This window comes from Phoxinus phoxinus (assembly GCF_949152265.1).
Source record: "Phoxinus phoxinus genome assembly, chromosome: 15".
Taxonomy (NCBI): domain Eukaryota; kingdom Metazoa; phylum Chordata; class Actinopteri; order Cypriniformes; family Leuciscidae; genus Phoxinus; species Phoxinus phoxinus.
The window spans coordinates 24,208,893-24,233,968 of record NC_136890.1 but is presented as its reverse complement, the minus strand read 5'-3'; the positions used below and the strand labels follow the sequence as shown (position 1 = coordinate 24,233,968).

At 38.0% G+C, this 25,076-nt stretch overlaps 1 protein-coding gene across 5 annotated transcripts in view; it reads left to right on the top strand.

Annotated features, from left to right (window-relative positions):
- The window catches only part of csnk1g2b (casein kinase 1, gamma 2b), a 30,235-nt gene that overhangs the window by 1,620 nt on the left and 3,539 nt on the right, over positions 1-25,076 (top strand). For 4 of the 5 annotated variants that reach the window (XM_079637764.1, XM_079637762.1, XM_079637763.1 and 1 more), the window contains exons 2-9: positions 1,942-2,718; positions 13,546-13,615; positions 18,390-18,538; positions 18,730-18,964; positions 19,237-19,322; positions 21,562-21,646; positions 21,736-21,884; positions 22,014-22,094. In XM_079637764.1, the coding sequence (XP_079493890.1) occupies positions 2,494-2,718; positions 13,546-13,615; positions 18,390-18,538; positions 18,730-18,964; positions 19,237-19,322; positions 21,562-21,646; positions 21,736-21,884; positions 22,014-22,094 (1,080 nt within the window). In that variant the 5' untranslated portion in view covers positions 1,942-2,493. Of the gene's footprint in view, positions 1-1,941; positions 2,719-13,545; positions 13,616-18,389; positions 18,539-18,729; positions 18,965-19,236; positions 19,323-21,561; positions 21,647-21,735; positions 21,885-22,013; positions 22,620-24,192; positions 24,696-25,076 lie in introns of those variants that run through there. The other variant, XR_013800473.1, reaches the window with a different exon arrangement.

Genomic DNA, 25,076 nt, shown 5'->3' with positions numbered 1-25,076 from the left:
ATCTAAGTAGTAGATGGAAACATGCCCCATAATCAGTACTTGTGCACTAGTTCTTGTCCACAGATCTTGTAATTACATCTGATCCCTATCTGACTGTTGTGATCCCTAACTGACTTGTGGCATGGTTTTCCATTTCGCCCTTGTAGAGCTTGTAATCAGCATTTTTATGGTACCGTGTGGGGTAGTGACCAGCAGACCATCGAAAGACATGATAGACTGCCAATCCTGCTCCGGCTGAATGCATTATGCGCCACGGTGTATGACTAAACGAGGCTGTTGCTTGCTTTACTTGAGGTTATTCACATTTTCAGGCTATAGTTTAAGAACAGTGTATGTAATTTCCTGCTTTTTAAATGCTTTACATAACCCTCTGTTTTATTGTTCACCTTTATGTAGCTTCTACAGTGGGCAATTAAGATAAAGTGTTTGCTATAATGATTGATTTCATATTGAGAATTGATGTATTCAAATCCAGTCCCTTTCATAAAGCGGTGTCCAGCACCCCCTTTAACTGTTATAAAAGCTAAGCCGGCATGATTGGTGATGCATTTATTTCTGCTGAATGACAGGGCATAATTTTTCATAATTCTTTTTTTGCTCAGGCTAAAGTATTATTATTTCCTCAGACTAGAAAAATGAGCCGTGCATTAATAATCTAATGCATTGAAGCTCTGATGCATTTGTCACTTTTTGAACAAACAATGCCTTGGATGTTGAAATTAAGTAGTGAAAATCCCTCCCAAGTGTTAAAGATGTTTTTTTTTTGTTTTTTTTTGCTGAGCTGATTGTATATTGCTCATCAGCTCTGGTCTGGTATCCTTTTACAGCCAGTCAGGCAGCCATTGATCGTTTTAAGTGCATTTTCTGAAGGAAAGCATGACAGTCTTTCCAATAGTTCTTGCATTACCTGCTCCCGAGTTTCTTTTCCATTTACATTAACAGCAGTGCTGACCCTGGATGGGGGAGGGGGTTGGTGTGCAGCAGAGATCTCTGACCTTCTACACCGCTTCCCCTCTCCATTATCAACCACACAGGTGTCGTCAAAAGTCCTGTTGGAATTGGAAACTGATACGGGCAGTCGGGCACTGTTAGGCTTGTAATTCTCAACCGTTCTGTTCTCCACACTTTGAAAAAAATCCCATGCCTTGGAGGCAGACCAGCAAAATCTGTTGGTGTAGTGTCACAAACTCACTGGCTCTTGTTTCTAGATTGCCAAAACTTTTCTTCTTTAAATTAACATCCATTTGTTTCTCTTCATCCAGTGAGGAAGGATGCATTCGCATCATGCCTAGCATGCAATACTTTGTCTCTTGCTGTTTATTGATTGGGTTTATTTATCTTGCTATGAATATAGCCTTTGACGCTGATTTGGCAATAAAAGAAAGTTCATTAATTAAAAATACATGGTTATAGTGTAGTGAAGGACTCATTTTAAAATGCATGGTAAATATTAAAATTTCTGCCAAATAGTAAATTGAGATTTTGTGTAGGCTAGTTGTTATTGTAAGGTTATAAGATGTTGAATTATGTGTTATGTTGTTGTTATTATTTCCGCCCATATCTTGCTTTCCCCCACAATTAGCTAATTTAATAATGTATTAAAATGCATGGTCATTCAGGATTAGTGTTTTAAAGTGAGTGGAAGACTTGCTTTAAAATTGCATGGAAAACTTTAGAATTTAAACTGTACAATTTTATATTGTTTTATGTTTAATTGTATTTTTTTTTTAGTATAGCCTTTGATGCTGATATGGAAATAAAAAAATATTAATTCAAAATGCATGGTCATTCAAATTTAACATATCGTATGAGCAAAAACATGAAATAATGCTCTGGTATGGTTCTGTTTGAAGTTTAATGACTGGTATATCAAGAATGTGCATGATTGATTAATTTATTGATACTAATTTGTCCTCTACTTCTCTTTTCAATGTCTTTCAGGTATCCAGAGAAAGTCGGACTAAACTGCTCGAACCTGTTACTCCTGGTTCCCTCTGAGTCTGCTTATAGCAGTGTTAGAACATGAAGAATGTTCACAGTATTATCCAAGACTGACTTCAAGGAAACCATGAGGAGCACAAGGGGACGTTCACTTGTTTGGTGCCACTAGCAGGAATAGTGTATGTCAGTGTTGAGGAGCGTGTGTGGGTGGATGTGTGAGTGCGTGCATGTGCGTCTGTATGTGTGCGTATGCTAGCATAACCTGCCTGCTTCAGGCAGTGACATGCTACTCTAAGGGCAACTGCACAGTAAAGGAGTCCCGTCCACCGAAGGATTAATGCAAGGACGGCGCTTTCGGTGATACCCACCACGTCTGCAGAAGACATCGGTTTCTGCTCCTCAAAAATCACCAGTATATAGATACTTTTAAACCCCTTCGCTCGTTTGGTGTTCTCTCCATCATCCCCACGTGTTCCCTGGGGATCGTTTTGAAACTTCTCTGTTTTGCATGGCAGGGGAGTAACCGTGGAGAGGCCAGGGTATCACAAGCTTATGGATTTTGAGAAGAGAGGTGGAAAGGTAGAGACAGAGGAAGGGAAAAGGATGTCGAAAGCAACTGGTAGTAGGACTGTACATGGGGGCCGGGGAACGGGAACCTCTGGGGTCCTCATGGTCGGCCCCAACTTCAGAGTTGGGAAGAAGATTGGCTGTGGAAACTTCGGTGAACTGCGGCTGGGGAAAAACCTATACACAAATGAATATGTGGCCATCAAATTGGTGAGTGCTGTTGTGAAAAGCAGAGTATTGAAAATACCATATATTCCCAATATTTACATTCTACAGATGTCCTCTTTTTAATATAAAGCAAGAATTCATCTTAAATAGCCTTTTTGCTTCTGATTCTGCTTTTGATTCATAATGATGACTGTTTAAATATTACGCTAGGCAAGATTATTTATTGGACTTTCAGAGTTTTGCCTCTAGACATTCAGATTTAAGGTTCATGTAACTCTGTTATTACAACGGGTAGACCCTATTTTAAAATGGTATGCTTTGCAACGCACATCCACAGCATCCTGGTAATGCACCGTTGATCAGTTGGTCCTCACACATTGTTACAAGTTACTTTTATGTAGCTAGTGTAACTTTAGAAAACCGATTTGTGTAGGCTAATGGCTAATGAGGAAAGCTCACAGACAGTCCCTGTTCAACTTTCAGAAAGTGCAATAAATCATTATGACTGTTTGTTGACGTTTACTCGATTTTTATTTCCTCTTAATGAGCAAATAAGACGTGTATTATTGATGGGTGGCATTATGGAGTTTTCATTTGCGAGAAAGATGATACCAATTATATTTTATGTTTTGCTAACTTTGGCTGGCTGTCAATGTATGATAGAAAGTCTTTTCTCCATGCAGAGAGGGAAATGGAAGTTAACCTAAAGTACGTTTTGGGCTGTTTCTGGGCCACTACGATAAATGCGAGCGAGTATAGGGCTCCACTTCTAAACAGGCAGACCGTTTATCCATATGACACAGTAAAGTATTGACTGACCTTGTGAGTGATCGTTATGACGTAACTCACACTCTCTGTGGGCTCAAATTGGCCTCGAAAACATGAGTAAGCATGACAAGGTCCTTTGAGGAAATGTGTGTCCAAAATCCATTTTTATCACAAGGGTGCTTCTCAGATGTGAGAAGAGATTTTGCTGCCCCAGGGAACTATCATAGGGAACTGGATTTCTTCAAATTTTCGTTCACGTCATATCAGAAGCTCCTCTGACATGTTCAATTCATGCTGCACCCAAACAGAAGCTCAAAGTCCAGTGCTATTTAAAGTCCATGTTGTGTTTTATTATTTGATGGGAGTTTTATAGGGTTCATTTCAAGCTGTTGATGGGAGGTCTTCTGTTATGGGAAATCACCGACAAGTAACTTGGCACCATGAGAAAGGGATTGTCATAGATAGTGTGCTGTGTGCACACTTAGTCGCCCTCCTCCCCGGATCCTCCAGTGAAGGATATGATTATCTTTGCATTAGTAACGTCAAAGGCTTCATTATCTTTGCATTGTTGCCTATCAAAGTGCTTTTTAACCGCTCAATGTGAAGTCAAGCACTGTAATTTTTGTGCTAAAATTATTTAGTATGATGATGCACCCATGCCATTTCTCATCATTTCTCTCCACTGTTCCGGCTATAATATAGCTTGAATAGGGCTGGTCAGTATAGCTAATAAATAAGCTCAATAGTTTTTTTTTAGCCTTTTAATGATATTTCTTTAATTATGCATTTACTCACTCTGTATTTTAAAGTAGTAGAATCAAATTGTTGAATGTAATCACTAAAACAGTAAAATTAATTTCCTTTCTAATGCATTAAACGGTGTACACTTTTTCAATTCCAGGGTCTTGTTTGAATCCGATGGAATGTGAGCTTTTAAACAGCCATAACTTAATATTTTTCAGCTAAAACCCTATAACTTCTCATTAATGAGTGCATGCACAAAAACAATTTTAAAGGTTTGAATGTTACCATGTTTTTACCATACTATTAGGCCTACTTCATTTAGGCTACCCCTAAATTATTTTTCAAGAATGACAGCCAAAAAAGCAATTAGCTGCAAGAAAATATATATTTTTTATCAATATTTTAGATAGGCTACATTTTATTTGAATATATCATTACATAAAAATGTATGTTTTATAAGAACTAATAATATGAGAAGTACCCGTATGAATTGAATTCCATTGACTTTAATGGATTTAATTCAATTCATTTGAAAATTCTAACTCATGACTGCTCAAAACAGTCTATTATGAATTAATGAAACCTATATATTATTTTTTTAACAATAATAAGTCTTGAAAATAATAAGTCGCTTTGGATAAAAGTGTCTGCCAAATGCATAAATGTAAACCTGCGTCTCCTTCATGTTGCAATGGTTCATCATCAGTAACTGGCAGCAAAGTGAAATGTGGACTACTTCTTTTCCAAGCCGTGATTAAAAAAAATCAGGTTTTCAGTTTGGTGAATAGAAAGTTCAAAACAGAATTTATATGAAATGCTTTTTTTTAATAATGTAAAAGACTTAACTGTCACTTTTGATCAATTTAAAGGGACAGTTCAAAATCCTTGAATCATTTACTCACCCTCAAGTTGTTCCAAAACCGGTATGAATATCATAAAATAATATATTTTCAAGAATATATATGGGTAACCAAACAGTTGATGGGCCCCATTGACTTTCATATTATGGAAAAAGAATAGCTGTATATACCGACATTCTTCACAATATCTTCTTTTGTGTTCAGCCGAATAAAGAAATTCTTACAGGTTTGGAACAATTTGAGGGTGAGTAAATGATGTCAGAATTTTCATTTTTGGGTGAACTATCCCTTTAAATTGATAAAAAAATGGCATTTAATTAGATGTGTAAAGCCCAGGTGCCAGAAAGTAAAAGTCCTGCCATATGTCTATTCCACCCATGACCTCAGCCAGCTGATTTCACTATTTGGTTCTATCTCCTAGCTAAAAAACTGCTAATCCAGGTGATTGGAACAAAATACTGAGGACTTTTACTTTTTGTAAAAGTATTTCTTTAAAAATAATAATAATTTAGATATTTCTTAATTTTTCTACTGAAGCAACCACGAGCAGAAAGTTGCATGTCTGCATTTTACCAAGCACCAAAACCTCAAGACACCCACAGTCCTCACCAGCTGCCTTCTGCTCATTTAATGAGTACACCACAAGTTTGTGCTGTCAGTTGAACATTCTCGTTATTTGATCATGGCACACATTTGATAGAAGTTGCAAATTAACTGCCTTCATTTTTGATATTTGCTGCTGCAGGTTGAGGATTAGCATGAAGCCCTACGAGCTTATAGTTTTGGGCAAATACATGTTCGTTTGTTTTTTGTTTTAAAATGTAACATAATCAACATTGATCAAATGCGTTGCCAATTGATAAGCACTGAAAGGTTCTAGAGTTTCTTTTTAGCTTGTATAGCCTAGTATGTATATTTATTTATTTGTTTAGGCACTTCTGCACATGGAGCAAAGGTGAACTCCTGTGTCACTGTTTCCTAACATTTGAGAAAGAAAAGAGCCCAAAGTCAGGCTCTGCCCTCTGATGAAATAAATTACTAGAACAGCAAGAGTGGGAGAAGAAAAAAAAGAAAGGAGGAGAGTTGGAGAAACAACAGTAGTTGGAAAGAGAATAAAGCTGATGAAAGGTTCTCTTTGTTCCCTGGTTCTTGTCGACACAGTGCTCCAGTCAGTCCATACTGAGAGGCTCACGAGGGACCCAGAACAGAGCAGAGGAGTGGAAACACCACATAGTTTCTCTCTCTTTCTCATACACGCTTGTGCTGGGGATCCCAGTTGTGTAATACATGTATGACAGCTTCCAAACAGCTTTTGTAGTAATACAAGTGCTCCGGCTTGTTTGATCAGACATGTGTCCACAGATCTCGGTGTGCGATTTCTCTTTCTGTCTGCATTAGGAGTCCACAGCCCCACCCATATACAGTCTCCTTCATCCTGCTTTCTCATTCATCTGTTTATCATTCAAGACTGGAAGCAATGGGCATGTTAGCATGAGGAACTAATAAATTGGCGCTATCTCTAGGAAAGAAGTTTGGTTTTGTCATGGTGTCCATTAGCACCTGTTTAATAATGAAGCGCTAGATCTCTATTGCAGTGATTGACAGCTTCCGTCACATGATTGAAAGTAGCCAAGCTGCTCATAGAGAGTGTAACTCACAGCTGAATGAGATATTCATCCATCTAGGTGTATGACCGAAGTGTTATATCACAGTGCAAGTAATTTTATATCATGGCGGGGCCATTGCAGGCTTCTATACTCAAGCTCGAGTTGTCGTTGGCTAGTCATCTTATTTTATTTTACTCGCCAGACTTTTTACATGGTACGCAAGAACAATGCAAATTATTATTTTTTTTATAAATGTAAAATATACATTTCAAAGCATTATTGAAGTTAAACAGTCTGTAATAAAAGCAGAACAAATAATCAAACTACAAGCAATACCACAAATAAACACAATAGATCATAGATGCAAATGAAATAAAAAGTGCTTTTAGGTTTCAGGTAGATTACACTGCATAATCTTCACTGTATAAATGAAATATTGATTAATCCTTTTTACAAAAGAATACAAAAGTATTCAGTCAAGAGCAGTGAGTGATTTTGTTGTGAGTTTGTTGTTTGATTAACATTAATAACAGACAGCAGCAGGAATATTTGGCTTTTTCTGGTATTTTACTTTAAGACATAATGCACAGTCCATTATACTGATACTGTTACACGTGTTGTCTTTCTCGACTCTTAACGTTCACTTAAGTCACAACTGACTGTTAACCAGGATATTCGCCAAGACAGGCAGGTTGACAATTTTGTGTGAAATTGTCAGTTCAAGCGCAAGAAGATGTGAAGTAGAACTCAGTTCAGTATTTGTGTGCTGTCATAAATTATAATATGATGTAGTAATATGTAATATGACCACCAGTAAACTGAAGCGCTTACTACTGCGTTGGTTAACTTGACCAATGCATACACAAAATAAATATAATATTGCAACTTACAATTGGACAAAAGGCTGCGAATGCACATGCGGACTGTGCTAGTCATGAGAATGTGTAACTCTGTGGATGCGCTTGCACAGCTTTAATATATGATTTACTCTTTGATTTTCTAGCAGCTGCATGCATTTGTTTTTGGAGAACGGAATGAGATGTCGATCATGGATGTATCATGAAAGATTCTGCAATGAGTTGTCTGTAATGTCCTGACAGTAAGCAGAAGATTGATTTAATCAGAGTAGATTAGGCCTGTCACATCTGCTCCTCAACTGCAGTGTGAATGACGGCCAGCTCTGGAATCCTCTCTCATTTCCCTCGGGCTGCTCGCACTAGTGACATTGGTACCAGTCCGTGTATGAAGCTCTGCTGTTAGACCCCTGCAGCTGTTCTCCCTCCATCTGGGACTCTGAAATCTGATCTGAAATCGAGGGGTTGAAGGAGGTGGACACAGACCAGCTGTTTCTGTCTTCTCCAGACTCCTCGACACCTTTGCCCATAATTACTTCAGACTGAAGGCCCTCGTAACTATAGGATCATGCACTTCCGTTAGCTTCAAGTATTTGAGATAGAAACATATCATTTTGGTATTTGTACCAAATTATTTTTTAAATTTGACATGAGTTTTACCTATTTGCTTTCTTAATATTTTTGTTATCAGTGCATGATAATCTAAAGTTTTTTTTTTTTCTGTAATAGTTTGTCAAAATGTACTCTAAGCTTTTGAAATGAGTTTTCTGCTGATAAATACTAACGGAGATTGCATGGTATTAACCTTTAATATCATCATGATCCAAACAAATCTTTATGAAAAAAAATAATGTATTTTCTATTGAAACTGTTTTGCCAAAAAAAAAGAAAATCTAATTATGGAAGTGAAATGCTTAAGTTTGTTTTTAATTGCTGACTTCACAAGCAGAGTTGAAGTGTCTCTTCTCAAAAATACTTATTTGCAACTTAAATAATTAGTAGAATTAGTGTAGGGCCACAGTAGTTGACTAGTCAATTATTTAGATTTGTTATATTTTTTTCATCACTGACTTGTTTTTGAGAATTAGTCGTTTTGTGCAAACTCTAATAAGATTTAGCAAGAGTGTCATGAAACATTACTGGAAATAATGTGCAGACTGTATATATCCATAGCATTTTTATTCTGAGGGCTACTGGCTGTGCAAACCTCCTCCTTCAGCCCATGTCAGCAATTATGATATATCCCCACCTGGCTTTTCTAACACCTCATCAAAACATACATAAATACACAATTGGCATTGCAGATGCTCCTTGGGGCCCAGACGTGCTAGTTAATTTAGTTTGCTGGCACATTTTGTTTGCTTTTGCACCTCCTCAAGCGTCTCCTGCTTGAATTCTTTACTTTTTGAGTCCACAAGATATAATTTCAGAGTTACCAATTTATTCCAGATGATTAGCTCCTTGAAAATGTCAACATATGCAAACATTGAGGCTGGTTACCAGGGCACAGATTACATATAATCTCTGTCTTGAAGGTCATTATGTGGACAAACTCACAGATGATAGGGTATTTCAGAGCAATAGACGACTTAACTGCTGTGAAATCACTCCTCTGTGCATTGCAATGTTAACCTGTTTAATCTTTGAAATAAAAAATATTTTTTTAACGTGACATCCTGCAAATATACTCTTTGGAAGGTTAATAGACCCCAATTTCATGAGCCATCGCCTATTATTGCCTAATTGCATAGCTAAAAGCTAATAGCTAATGTGTAGGGCTGTCATTAACTATTTTTTTGGTAATTGAGTAATCGGTCGATTATTTCGATGATTAATCTAATAATCGGATGTATTTTTTGTGTAAGTGTATTTTAAAATGATTTAAAATACATAACAACAGTGCAAAACGAAACGCTATGAAACACAACGCGCACCAGACTTTATATGCTTTACCAAATGCATGTTATTGGAAACCCAAACAAAGCCAATACTTTAGAGACTGAGCTGCATTTACTGTGAACGGAGTTGCTCTGAGACGCATGTAACAAATGTAATTAAGGGTAGGTTATGCAATGTTGTTCATAAACACTTTTTGTTATACTGGTATAACAATTAGCAACTTGCTAATACTAGCCTCTCTGAAATTGCCTACCCTACCGTTATTAAAGCGCATATAGAGGCTATTAAACCCGTAGCGCAAATATTTTATTTAATCACAGAGTTTGTGAATTCACAATAGCACTGTGCTATGTTGTAATTTTTAAATTGTTTTAATATATCGTGCAACCTTAGAAAACAGTCTAATAATGCGGTTCATGGATTATCATTCCGTATTTTGCCGGGGTAGTCGTCACGGGTAAATTGCAAGCAAAATATTGAGTATTCAAATTTATTAGAGGACTAATGACAGCCTTAATAATGTGCATTGCTTTATTCATCATAATACAACTCTCATTGAATGTGTTTTTTTTAATTAAGTAATGCCTGTAGCCAGTGATACATTATCCTACATGTTAAGATGTAGTAAAGTCCTCTAATGGAGCCGATGATATCATCGATTACAACTGACTGACAAAGGATTAACTCTGTTCATTTTTTTGGATTATATGTTTCATAATGGAATGGGTGTAAAGGCACAGAGCGTCACATTAAAATGAGATCATGGACTCTTGAATTATTTCTGCGCAGTGGATTTATCATCTCTCAAGCTTTTTAATGACGTTAAAGCTTCAGTTTGTAGAAATGCTTTTCGTGGTTGTCCCCTCTCGCTTGCCTACAGTTAACTCATTTGGGGAGATTGTACATGCATACTTAAAGCTCAGCCAGTTGCATGGAAAGTCGAAGAGGAAATGACACTGACCCGTTGATGTCATCGGTTACAGTAGATAGATAGGCCGTATATTATATAATAATACAATCAAGTGTGGGTGAAATAATAAATGGTGGAATAAGTCTAAAACAGAGTCAACATGGAATAAAATGTGACCTGTTTATTTAATTACTTGTTTCTGTTCTTATTATGAATGTTTAATGAGTAAGTAATAAATGATTTTTAGTCAATGTCATCTAGCCCTCTTATTTTTCAATCACTCATCCTTTTCATACAGTAGCGACTACGATTCAATAATTTTTTTGTTGAATATCCTATTTCTCTTCTTCTCTACTTTAAAATTTCACGTTTAATTCAATATGTTACTTTCTTTGTAATTATTTACGAATGTACAATATGTACTTTACATGTACAAACACTTACATTTCCTACCTTTATTTGACTTCCATTTTCAATTTAGTTTTGAATAGAGTAGGTTTGCTGTTATTTGTTTGCACTCTGAGCATTTTCCTCCTATATTTCCTACTAATATAATGCTCTTTGGACATGTCTGTGGTTTTGGGTGGAGCTGTCCGTTGGTGTTGGGACAGGGCCCTGAATTCTTGTATTTGCACAAGGCACTATGCTCACATTAGGAACCTGTGCCAATGCCTTGGGCATCCTGTTTATAGCAGTGATTCATGATGATTCTCATTTGCATGAACAGTAACTGTGTGTCAAAAGTTTGCATGGAATTCACTAACGGCTTCAGATAATTTCCATCTCATTAAATAGAAAACTGAAGGTGAAGGCCTTCAGAACCTGTGTGAGGAGATTCTCAGAGATTTGAATCCATCATGGGTAGTCATGATTGATTTGATTGATGGATGTATATTAAGATGCTTAAAGGGATAGTTCACCCAAAAGTCATAATTTACTCACCCTCAAATTGTTCTAAACGTGTATGAATTTCTTTCTTCTGCTGAACATAAAATAAGATATTTAAAAGACAATGGGTAACCTAAATGTTTATGGGCACCATTGACCTCCATAGTTGGGGAAAAAAACAATAATTTGGAAGTCAATGGGGCCCATCAACTGTTTATTTACCGACAAAGAAATGTATAGAACAACTTGAGGGTGAGTAAATGATGACAGAATTTTGATTTTTGGGTGAACTGTCCCTTTAATGTTTCCTTTCAAGCTTCTTTAAGCTAGATGTTTATCATATGCTTACATCTTTGAGTTATACCAATATTTTTTTCCTTCACTTCCCTTTAACTGAGAGATTTGGATGGACATTCTGGTTTGCCTAATCTGTCCGATCCGTTCATATTCTTCCTGGAAAGAGCCGTGTGTGTGAGTGTGACCACGGTTACATCACAGCTCAACAGATGCAGCTCTGCCCCGCTGTGTCTGCTCGTTTTCTGAGCAAGTAACATGAGCTGGATTGAACCATTAGAATCCAGAGCATAGTCCATTACTACTCTACTGATTTTACTTTCCAAATCCACAGTAAGCCTTTTTAAAGAGAACTTTTATTCAGCAAATATGCATTAAATTGATCCAAAGTAACAGGAAATGCTTTCTTGAACTTTCTATTCATTAAAGAATCCTGAAAAAATACAAATAAAAAAGCAGTTTTCCAGATCAACATATTAGAATGATTTCTGAAGGATCCCGTAACACTGAAGACTGAAGTTAAGGCTGCTGCAAATTCAGCTTTGCCTTCACAGGAATAAATTTCATTTTAAATTAAAATATGATTATATTATATCATATATTAATCAGAGAGAATTTAATTTAGACAAAATTAAATATTTAAAAATGATTCATATTATAAAGCATTTCTGATATAATATCAAGGTTACTTGATTTTTTTTTTTTTTTTTCATTCAAATGAACAGTAAACTAATTGGATAGGAAGTCCACCTGGAGCTACCTGGGGTTAGGGTTGGCCGAAATGACCAGAACTTATTTCACTTAAGTCATAACTGGATATGGTTACATGAATATTCGACACAATGGCCGTTTTCAGTCACACAACTGAGTTCAAACTTCTGAATTTTGCATTAATGACAGAGCCATCGTTACACTATTAAGGTCATGTTTCTTGCCCTGGTCTTTGGTATGGTTTGGTTTGGTAGCACAACTGTGGTCAGGTGGATGCTATGCTACTAAACGCTGAGCTCTGGGTGTTAGCACAGCAGGCCTCGGTAGATCAAGAGGCCAGAGTCAGACTGCTGAACCCTGTAACGTGACACCCGATTGAGGACTCGCTCAGTGTGTTCTGTTACAGACCATTAACCACTGGAAAGTTTTTTCCAAGCAATCTCTCTTGACTTATATACAGGGTGCAGGGATGGATTCTTTATTACAAAGAAAATGTGGGACGGTGACAGAAGACTCGCTGTTAGTTTGTCTGTGAGAACTAATAGTCTTGTTGTTGGTGTTTACTTCTCTTTCTTTCCCCCTCTTTTTTCAGTTTTCAGAGGAGCACATGTGCCATCTGTATTCTTACAGACTTGATGATTTATCTTAATTAATATGAACAATTAGATGACGTGACATTTGTAATAACTTAGATTTACTTTCTGTGGATTATGTCTTGTCTGTCTATCCCTTATCTCATTTTATACATGGCTAATTTATTTAACAATTTGTTGAACTTATTCTTAAAAATAAAACTTGAATACTAAATAATACTTTATTTATGGCCACATACATGATGCAACTAAATATTGCTATCACTTCTCTCCTGACTGCCACTACATCCTACATTCACAGACTAAAATATTCACTGATAATCTCCCTATCGAATGAGCTGTTAACCACTGCAACTTATTTAATGAGTTTGAATTCAAGAACTAAATCAGACAGCAAGCAGAGTTTGACAGCAAGCAGAGCTAGGGCAGATGTCACCATTTTCAGTGAAGACTGACTTAAATTTTGTTCTGTTCCTCATGCAAAGCTGTTGTAAGAATTCAGAGACATATTTAATATCTTGTGCACTAGTCTCACAGACTACTTTTATGATACTTTTCAAATAGAACTATAATGTATGTATAGAGATTTGCTTTCACATTTAAATGTTGTCACTCCCAAAACTGTACAAAATGCAAATGCAAAAAAGCTGTGGATTATTGTCATGTTTTTGTTTATATTTGATATTCTCTGATAACTTTTCTATATTCCTCTAATGTCTAGTTTTTTTTCTTCTCTTTCAGGAGCCGATCAAATCCAGAGCACCTCAACTCCATTTGGAATATAGATTTTATAAACAGCTGGGAAATTCAGGTAAGCCTCACAGCCTTTCGAGAATCGTGTGTTATATGGTTTATGAAAAGCGCCACCTCCTCATCCTGTGTGAGACTGATCATCGTTCAGTTGTGTGCTGAGAATCATGGGGGCGGCGATCTCCAACCTTTTGATGTGGCACCCATCAGCAGCGAGTGACAGTGAAAAGGAGGGTCTAAAATGGGATTGAGATCAAGGAGGTATAAAGTGATCGGTTACCCAGGGGAAGTCCACCATAAGATGATGTTGTGTTCAAGTTCTTATTTATTGCGTAATGACTGAATGTGTCTCCCGCCCAGATTAGAAAAAAGTAGTTTGTTTTATGAATGAGGTTATAATGGATTAAATCTGTGTGATTTGGCTGCTACTCCCTGCCATTTTTATTGTAATTACCATACATGTTGCGAAGCCCGAGCCAGAAGGCTGAACTTTGATCCTTTTAAGCCCTACAATGAAAAGGATGAGTAGCTTGTACAAATCCTTGGTCCATCCATCCATTTGATCACTGAACCGGAAGGTTGACTGGCATGAAGTGCGGCTCTTCTTCACAGCGTCTCCGACTCGTAGCCACCCTGCAATGCAATGATCTCATTCACCGAACGCCTGTCTCCACAGCCGGGATCTGATCTCCTGCCAGATCATCGGAGCCACTGCTGCCACCCCTGCAACATTAATAGCCAGTGAAAGTGCAGGCGTGCAGGGCAGGCCCGCTATATTTATATCTTCATGACTCCTCGTGGCTGGGTTGCCATTATCGAATGTCCAGCACGTGACTGATTCCTTTCAAGAAGAAAGCCATATGCCCAGGATTGTGCAAATAGAAAATAAACATGGCCGGCTATCATGTTTAACATTTCTTTTACTTTGCGTGGAAACCTTGACCCTTAACTTTAGCTTTTCTTTTGCTTGTCTGCTACAGACTTGTGTCTTGCAGTTCAGTGAGTGTTAGATTATCCTCCCACTCTAATGCCTTTTTGCTGGTGCATGTAATTCATCCTGACCCTGGATCCAAGGCCTAAATCACAGGATACAGACATGGGACATAACAAAAGACCACTAGGCTCAAAATGTGAAGAGATTTTCAGCCCTGACAGAATGCTGGAAGTGGAAGGAATTTTTGTGCTGCTTTCTTATTCGTTCTAGAGAATTTATGATTATTTTGAAATGTAGTTTTTAAGTTACTCAACCTATGATTTTCAATGCGAGACTGAATCTTACACAACTACGCCTTCTGGTAATGCATATCCATCACTTCAAAGTGAACACCGCTTCCCAGAGCAAGCCAGCGGGGTCCAGTGATTCACAGTTGTAAAATCTGGATCTAAAGGTTTTATGAAGCCCGAGAGGAGATAACCATACCAGACCTCCAGCTTTCCCAAAGAATCCTTTGAAAGGATCTGCCATTGTGAGACTCGTCTTAAGCCACCGGAGAACCTCTGCTCACTTAAACCTGCAGCTAAAGAAGAGTGTTAATTCTCTACTGTCCTGGAAAAAGAGTCCAGGTCATGTTAGGATACTTCTCTGGGTGTATTGCTCTTTCTAACTGCGCTCCATTATATGATGTCACAATCCCACTTTTATCATAAATAGGATCTTTGCTTTGCCCATCAATAGTTTTGCACCTTAAATGTCATGCACTTCTATGCCTCTGTCAATTATTTAGAGCATGAGGCGTTTTAAAGTGCATTGAAGGAGAAATTGCTGCTGCTGTGTTCGCTTGTGTAGCTTGTTTTAAATAGCTTGTGTTTAATGTTTAATTGCTATTGTGCTGCTGATTAAAGCTTTCGAGTTATTTTTAGCTGAGTTGCATTGTGTGACTGTGACTTGGTTAGTGGCTTTTCAATCGTTGCGTTCAATCTCTGACATTTGGGAAAAACAGGGTCACGGCACTCTCTGCAGTGCAGGCTGTGGATGTTTAATGCAGCAGGGCAGATAACGCAAGCCCTCTCATCTCCTGAATCACACTGGGACCTGCGCCGCCCGGAACGATCACGTTTCAGTCCCTGATTCTTCTCCACTGTCCCGGTAATGGAATCAGGGCATTGTTGTTCTGCTGCTGCATGCTGAATCTTTAATATGCAAGTATTCATTCGGGCATGTGTGCTAACTTTGACATTCCAGTGCGTCTGCGCTGAGAGGACATGTGTTTGATGAACAATGAGTTGTGTTGTTTTCACTCAGGCTCTGTTAGTGATGTGAGCAAGTGGGTTTTGAAATGGCAGAAAATCTCCTTGTTGAACTCTAGCGTCGCAACATTTTTTTTTTTACAATCGCTGCATCCAAAATCAAATACTTCCCTTTCCCTACCATATAGTATGCAAAAAACTGTGTAGTATGTCCGAATACATGGTAATCAAAAACAGTAGGTACCCGGGTGACCTACTACTTTGACCGAGATTCTGAAGTGCACATTCAGTGGACACTTTGCTGTCCCATGAGGCCACGGGAGAGGATTTATAAATGCTAGTGAAGCGACGCAACTGATGCTGGTAGGTCACGTGAGAATTTTCTAGGTCTAGTATATCAGAGTTTCATTCATATTGCCCATATTCATACTATAAAGAACATATTATTTTCACGGTCGCAAATTACATTTAAATTCAAATGTACTCAGTATGCAATTTCAGATGCAACGAATAGCTTTGAGAAACTCTAGTTGTTGTTGTTGCAGCTTTTTGTTTGTTTAAGCATTTATTTTAGTTGTGTGCTTTTATTCATATATTTAGTTTAGTTGTTGTTTTATTGTCTGCCTATTTTTAGATGACTTTTGCTGTCAATATTTAATATTGTACAACATTGTTGTGATGCCTAAATTAAATTGACAAATTTTTTTTTTTTTTCGGTTGATTATTATTAGCATTTTATCAGTTATCTGCCATAACATAACAATTACCAAATTATTGGTATTAGTTATAATGTCTCATTTAGGAATGAACCGATAACATTCTAAGTGACTTGTGTGTACAAAAGTATCGAAATACTTTTATGGCCTTTGTATTTACTACTCATCACAGGCCCCTCTGTTGTACAGTTTGTTTATTTTGCGTACTGCCCATAAAATGGACTGTCCTCTCATAGTCCTGCTTTCTGCCACTATAATCATTTTTCAAATTTTACATTTCTTTGGTATAATTTGAAACACTTTAAGAACTTGCGATGGCCTTGTTTACAATGCAAGGAAGTGTTCTAGCTGCGCATGGTTGTAATTTTCCTCCCTCTGATTGCCGAGTTGACGTTGGGTTTAAAACCTTGGATCTGGTGCTTTGATGAGTCAGCTTCCTGGCTGCAGTCTTGCCATGGGCACATCCATCATCGCTGTGGTTTAGCCAGATCCGGCTGGCTAAAGTGCAGGCAGGTGTGTGTGCGCGCGTGTTCGGCACCCCCACCCGTGGGAATGACGTTTGCCGATCAGGTAAATCCTTCTATAATCCCCCCTGGAGCTGGGCTTTCCTAGGCTCGTTGTCTCAGTGTGTCTCATGTGCCTTTGCATCTGACCAGTGGGCCGAAGAACACACACGTGGGATCTGGCACAGGCGACCTGGAATTGAATTGGAAACACTGGCAGTGGGGAGCAGTCAAGAACTGTGTGTCCTTGAGGTCTTGTTTTGTGGAGTCGCAGCTTTTTTTGGGACAGCATAAAAACCCTAATCCTGCACAACACCTGTTATTTGTACCAGACTATTTGCTTTGGTCTGTAGCAATGCACTTTAAGTAGTGATTTATTTTTGTCTGCTACATGGTGCTATGGCGTGGATGATATAAACATTTTATATTAAAACATTGTTCATTTGTTTATTCTAATATTTTATTCTAATTTAGATATTTTTATTTACATATATTCACACATTTGCAGGATTTTCTCTATTTTAATGCCTTTTATTATTTATTTTGACATTTTATTTAAATGTATCTGCCTGACATCACTAATTTCAACCGAAGAAAAAAAACTTTTTAGTTGATAAAAGTTAGCAAACCTGCCCTTTACTCCCTCAAACTTCATTGGGAAGTATTGCTGACTATATACAATTACTAGATAAAAATGAGTGGTTGGCCCAATATATTTTTATAAGTTATTCTGTACTATCACCTCTATCTCCATGTTTAATAGCGGCAGCAGGTAAGAAAGTTTGATCATGTTAGTGGCAATTTCCAAGGGAAATGCAACCTTTTTTCTTTAATATACAAGCTCTTTGCTCTTTGATTGAACGGCCATAAAAGCACTGTTTTGCATAATTGCTGTAGGAATGGAAAATGTACACCAGCATATGTAGCTTCAGCCGGTATATCACCCACCCCTACTGCGCTATATACCATTTGAAGCCTCAGTGGAAGCAAAACAGTTCTGTTGAATGATGTTCAAGTCATCCTTTCAGAGTCATGCCCATAGTCTGTGTTTTGAGTACTTAATGTGGGAGAGAACGTGATGGTTGCACGGGATAGATCAGATGTTTTACAGTCCTCTGTAAACTCTGTGAGCGCAAAAGATATTCGCTGCTTTAATGAATTGCATGATGCTCTCTCTCTCTTCCAGGGCTTGTTAGTCATGTTTTGTTCAAGGTGTTGTCATTATGGGTCTTGTCAGAGACTGTGTCCCCTCTACTGGCTGTGAACAGCAGGCTTAACATTTGGTGGTGTTAGGAAAATAATACAAAACTGTTTCCCTAAAGGACAAAAGCTTAATAAATGTGAATGTTTGGTGTGATTTTAAGTTTGAGAAGTGAGATTCTATGTTTCCATTTCACTGGGTTGTTAAATGATCATTTTGTCTTTGCAGAGGGAGTTCCTCAGGTCTTCTACTTCGGGCCTTGCGGGAAGTACAACGCTATGGTTCTGGAACTGCTTGGGCCCAGTCTGGAGGACCTGTTTGACCTCTGCGACCGCACTTTCTCCCTCAAGACCGTCCTAATGATAGCTATTCAACTGGTAAGCATCCGGTCAGAGAGCCAGTTAGCCTCTTTCAGCAATTTTGGCTCGTCTCATACATTTAGGATTTCTTTTGGCTGTATTCTAAATGATTTCTAGGAATCGTTCAGCTCTGTCATGTTTTTGTGGTATATTAAAAAAAAAAATTTGGTGCAGAGTGTCCTCAACCACAATCTTCCTTGTTTTTTCAGATAACACGGATGGAGTTTGTTCACACACGGAGCTTGATATATCGAGACGTCAAGCCAGAGAATTTTTTGGTGGGGCGGCCGGGGTCCAAGAGGCAGCACACCATTCATATCATCGACTTCGGGCTTGCCAAAGAATACATAGACCCCGAGACCAAAAAACACATCCCATACCGAGAGCATAAGAGCCTGACTGGCACTGCCCGATATATGAGTATAAACACACATTTGGGAAAAGGTATGCATGCACTTTAAAACCTGCATCTCCTTTCATTTTCCTAAGTTCATTTTCTGGATGTCTTTTTAAAACTGATTTCTGAGGGGGGGAATAATAAAATCACCAACCCACCTTAAAGAACGTACATCATTTCACTTTCCTGAGTGACTCATATTTATGTAACCCTCTTAATCATGAAGTTATAAATATATTAGTCTCATATAACAGTCAAAATGTACCTGTTGCATCCATCAGTGTGACATGTAACAGTTGTTGTTTTTCTTCCCCCTCAGAACAAAGCAGAAGGGACGACCTAGAAGCACTGGGCCACATGTTTATGTACTTTCTAAGAGGCAGTTTGCCCTGGCAGGGCTTGAAGGTTTGTACTTTCTACCTCCTAACAGGTTTTTATTTTATTTTTGGTCAATATTGAAATCACGATTATTAGTAGGCAATGTGATAAGTCTTTTTTCACGATATGAGTCATTTTAAATATCAGTGAGATTTCACAATTATTGATACTTCAGCAAAAACGAATAGCCTACTAGGTTAACTATTGTAAGAAAAAGGTCCTCAAAACAATTACATAAGACAAGTAAAAAGTCAGCAATACAACAAGAAGAAAGAAACTAATTACAAAGAAAAAGGCCAAATAAAAACAATGACGATACAAGTAAAAAAAGCAGTGTATCTTTTTTTAGGAAGATGTACTAACAGTGGTATTCAGATAAGTAATAGCCGACAACAAAAAAAGAATCAAATTTCCTGTACACTTTAAATTAATCCTTATTAAAGCTACTTAAGTTTACATAAATACTCTCCAAAAAGGCAATTTGACATTTTTGTGTGTACACGTTTAGGCATGTATCTAAAGCTTATCCGCGTTCGGCTCAGACTCACGCACCCAGAATGCCGCCTGGGGAACAGTGTCTCTTCTGCAGCTTAATTCGCTTTTAATAACACTATTTAATATCAAACACGTCCCGCAGTTTAGCAACAGTAGACTGCATTTTACGACACACTTATTTGGCTGATTTAGATGTTAATTTTGGGCTTTTAGGGAGGAACGAAAGCGCACCCCGGTGAAGGAAAGGAAGGTGCGCTGGACTGAATGCAATAATCATTTTACCTCAATTGGCTCAATTATTCTCACAGCCCTATGTTGGTGTGTGTTTTAAATCAATCAATTAATCAATCAACTTTATTTATATAGCACATTTAAAAACAACAAATGTTGACCCAAAGTACTTTACAAGAAAGACATAAAAAAAATGGGAAAAAAGCCATCACAGCAAATAAAAAAAGGAACAATAAGCACACACCATTTATTTTATTTTTTTTAAGTATGATATAAGTGGAAATTGATTTAGCTAATCTCACATGGACCGGGAGACCATTCCAAAGTTTAGGACCTATTAAGTGCTCTAGAGGGAGAGTGAAGGAAGATATACTGATATACTGGGGCGCATGGCCTGCCAGTGCCTTGTAAACATAAAGTAGAATTTTTAAATCAATCCTAAAATTCACAGGAAGCCAATGTAAAGATGCTAGTATGGGAGTAATGGTCCCTTTTTCTCGTACCAGTTTAAAGCCGCGCTGCTGCGTTTTTCACCAATCGCAGCCGAGCTAACGCAGTCTGTGGAAACCAATGTAGAAAGAGTTACAATAGTTTTGAACCTTGCCATCTTTTTTTGTGGGATTAATATAGTAATCCTCAGGTTTCAGCTCTACTGCTTAAAAGTTTAGAGTTAGTAAAATGGCTGCATTTATTTTATCAAATTCTGTCATTTTGAGAAATATTGTTAGTTTAAAATAACCATTTACTATATATATATATATATATATTTTTTTTAATATAATTTATCCCTGTGATGAGAAATCAGAATTTCCAGCATTATTACTCCAGTCTTCAGTGTCACATGATCCTTCAGAAATCATTCTACTATATGCTGACTTGGTGCTATTTCTTAACAATGTTGAAAAAAGTTGTGATGCTTAATAATTTTGTGGAAACTGATACTTTTTCAGGATTGTTTGAGTATAGTTCAACTGGCAGCATTTATTTAAAATGGATAAATATTATTTTTGCCCCCTAATATTATGTCACTTTGGATAATTTTAATGCATCCATGCTGAATAAAAGTATTGATTTCTTTAGAAAAAAAAAGTCTTACTGACACCATTTTTGAACGGTAGTGTGACAGAAGTGTGATGACATGGCAACAAATGCAGATATCAGCTGCTCGTATTGTACTTCAGTTGCTCAGCCATGTGTCATAGTGTAATGAGTCACATGGCTGTAGCGGTTGCTTCTGGACGCACACAGGTGTTAGAAGTTCTGCAAGTGCTGTCTCACACCATTGTTAATTCATCACTTACTTGGATTACATGGAAGGCACATGACAGTAGGGGTGAGAATGAAGAGTAAATGTAAAAAAAAAAAAATAGTAAAGAGATCTCGCTTTGTGTGTGCATCCTCACCTATTCAATAAAACTAGCCTCGGGCAAAATCTTGCCCTGGATTTGTATGTTGCTAATGCTTAATTACATTTCAGCCTGTTTTTTTTGTCAGTACTGAGGAGTTTGTGGTTGTGAAATCATCTGTGTTTCCCAAACAGGCGGACACACTGAAAGAGCGATACCAGAAAATCGGCGACACCAAGCGATCAACACCGATCGAAGTGCTATGCGAAAGTTTCCCAGGTTAGTGGCATTGATTTGGTTATGTCAAGCACAGTGGTTTGCGAAGCGTTTCCCTGAACTAATGCCATTCCTGTTTTTACACACTGTAGAGGAGATGGCCACTTATCTGAGATATGTGAGAAGACTGGACTTCTTTGAGAAACCAGATTACGACTACCTGAGGAAGCTCTTCACAGACCTCTTCGACAAGAATGGCTACGTGTTTGATTACGAGTACGACTGGGTCGGCAAGCCTCTCGTGAGTGTTCGTTTCCTCCACAGGCCCTTAAATGCTTTTCTTGTGCATTTCAACTGTCAAATGCCTTTGTCATGCTGTGTTGGGTCTGTTTGTAAGTGTGCTCAACGATGAGATGATTGTCTCTTTCAGCCCACACCTATAGGCCCCATCCCCACAGACACACCCCAGCCGAGCAGCAGAGACAAAGCACAAACGCAGACCAAAAACCAGGTGAGTTGGGTGCACAAATAATCTCCGTCAGATGAGGACATCTGCCTCAGGGAAGCACACTATAGATCTTAATCACCGTAGATGGTCGTTGAGTACATGACATTCGCTCCATTGCACTGTAGGCGAGTCCAGGATGTATCTTACTCATTCGAACTCATGGCCTGATACAATATACCCACTCCAGGCAAGTGTTCTGCCCATTTGACATGTGATCAATCAGAATAAGCCCTGGCACTTTTGGACGTACAAATTGATGACACAGAAGAAGCTGTCAGAGCAGTTGCTCAAGTTTTGTGTGGTGTTCCAGTTGTGCAACACACTTTCTGAACATCATTCATGTGATTAATTAGTGGAATGGAAGGCTGGTTAGTTGTGCCTTGCTTGGTCTAAACAAATCTGTTTTAGTGGCCAGTTGCTTAGAGACAAAGTTCCCTGCTGCTGAATCAAAATGCTTTTGGTTCAGCAGTGGCATCAGCACTGTCTGCACTTTCTGTGGAGCTTAAATGTTAAATGCTTAAAGGGATAGTTCACTTTGAAATTAAATTTTGATATGTTTTAGCTTACCTGAAGCGCATCCAAGATGTAGGTGTCTTTGTCTCCACAGTAGTTTCAATTTTGATATTTTTAGGTCAAACCGTTGTTGTCTGTCAGTCATATAATGGAGGTCTATGGGTACAGACTCCAAGAGCATGCACAGAGACGTCCAAATTAAACAATTCCCCATCGTTAGTGCACATTGATGGCCTAAGACACGAAACGAGCGGTTTGTGTGAGAAAACGAACAGTATTTATATAGTTTTAATCTATTTCAAGCAACCACGTCCTAGTGATCTGTTTACTTAGTCTGCGCAAGCGCCGTAGGGCGCCGGAATGCTCCGGAAGTGCTCTCTCGCGCATGTACGTCACTCATTGTGTACACAGAGATTTCTGCAGTATTACCTTTCACTGAGAACATCTAAAGTTATTTAGACGGAAAAGAAATCGCAATGGAAGACGATTTTGAGACATCAACAGACAACATTGAATTTTTTTCACAACCGTATTTCATACTTGCCAACCTTGAGACCTTGATGCCCATGTTTTATAAAAAGGTTGACAAGACTAAATAAAAACATAGAAATTATGTAAGATAACGTTAATTTAGTTGTAGATTACATTCTCATATCCATTTTTTTTTTTTATAATCTGTTTTACTGCTTTGCACGATTCTTTTGTAGTGTGGTTTTGGTGTAGCCTACTAAAGTGTACTAAAATAAACATTCACGAGTGTACCTGACTTCTTCTCACCGCTGATTCCTGATGGTTTAGAGGACAATTACACCGAGTCGCACCCTGTCTTTTCAAAGAATAGTACACCGGCGAGCGCGAAGTATAAATGCCTCGTGGGGAGGCGCGCGCGCAGTCAGCAGAGGCGCGTGCAGCGAAGGCTCGCAAACCCATAGACGGCTCTGACAGCGCATAGACTGCTTCTTTTTCCGTTCTGATTGCCGCGCTTGACTTCTAGGTGTGTAACCTTTATTATTGTTCGGTCTGAAACGGCGCCCAGTGACGGATGGTGTAGCAATATTGTTGTCCAGGTGGAAATCGGGAGAAATTCGGGAGAAAGGTCGGTCCGGGAGATTTTCGGGAGGGGCTTTGAAATTCGGGAGTCTCCCGGAAAAATCGGGAGGGTTGGCATGTATGCCGTATTTATTTGAACCAGAATATACAGATCAAGAACTAAGAGCACTTCCGGAGCATTCCGGCGCCCTACGGCGCTTGCGCAGACTAAGTAAACAGATCACTAGGACGTGGTTGCTTGAAATAGATTAAAACTATATAAATACTGTTCGTTTTCTCACACAAACCGCTCGTTTCGTGTCTTAGGCCATCAATGTGCACTAACGATGGGGAATTGTTTAATTTGGACGTCTCTGTGCATGCTCTTGGAGTCTGTACCCATAGACCTCCATTATATGACTGACAGACAACAACGGTTTGACCTAAAAATATCAAAATTGAAACTACTGTGGAGACAAAGACACCTACATCTTGGATGCACTTCAGGTAAGCTAAAACATATCAAAATTTAATTTCAAAGTGAACTATCCCTTTAAAGGCCATAAATATGATGTCCCAGCATCGGATTTTATTTGTCCTGATATAATGATGATTGTGACAATGTGGACAGGGCAAAGATGTCTTGATAATGTACTACTGTTCAAAAATGTTAGATTTTTTTAAAATGTTTTTAAAACATCTCTTATGCTCATCGAGGCTTCATTCATTTGATCAAAATATGGTAATATTGTGAAATATTATTACAATTTAAAATAACAGTTTTCTATTTTAAAATGTAATTTATTCTCGTGATGCAAAGCTGACTTTTTAGCACCCATTACTCCAGTCTTCAGTCACATGATCCTTCAGAAATGATTATAAGCTGATTTGGTGCTAAAGAAACATTATCAACATTATCAATGTTGAAAACAGTTGTGCTGCTTAATAGAGCCCAAAATAACAGCTTTTTTTAAATGGAAATCTTTTGTAACATTTATAAATGTTTTTACTGTCACTTTAAAACGATTTATTGCATCCTTGTTGAATAAAAGTATACATTTCAAAAAAAAAAAAAAAAAAATCTTCCTGACCCCAGACTTTTGACCGGTAGTGCACGTTTCAAATTACTTGCCTTCATTAAGTCATTCCGGCATATACATTTCTTTGTCGCTCATCCATGTTTCAATGAAATCGCAAAATAAAATGTAGCCAAAATTTGCTTCCGTTCTTAATATCCATCCTCTAATGTATCAAATGCATCCCGATTTACATCCACTCACATACATTTGCAGTTTTGCTTGGTTTATTATTAAAAACATAATGCTCTAAAATCTTACAAATCTCAGTTTAACCCCTGATGATGAGTATCTCTACATAAGCATAAAATGAGCTTAACAGTCTGTTGGAAAATTATTGTACGTGTATGTGCCCTTTTGCTTGCGC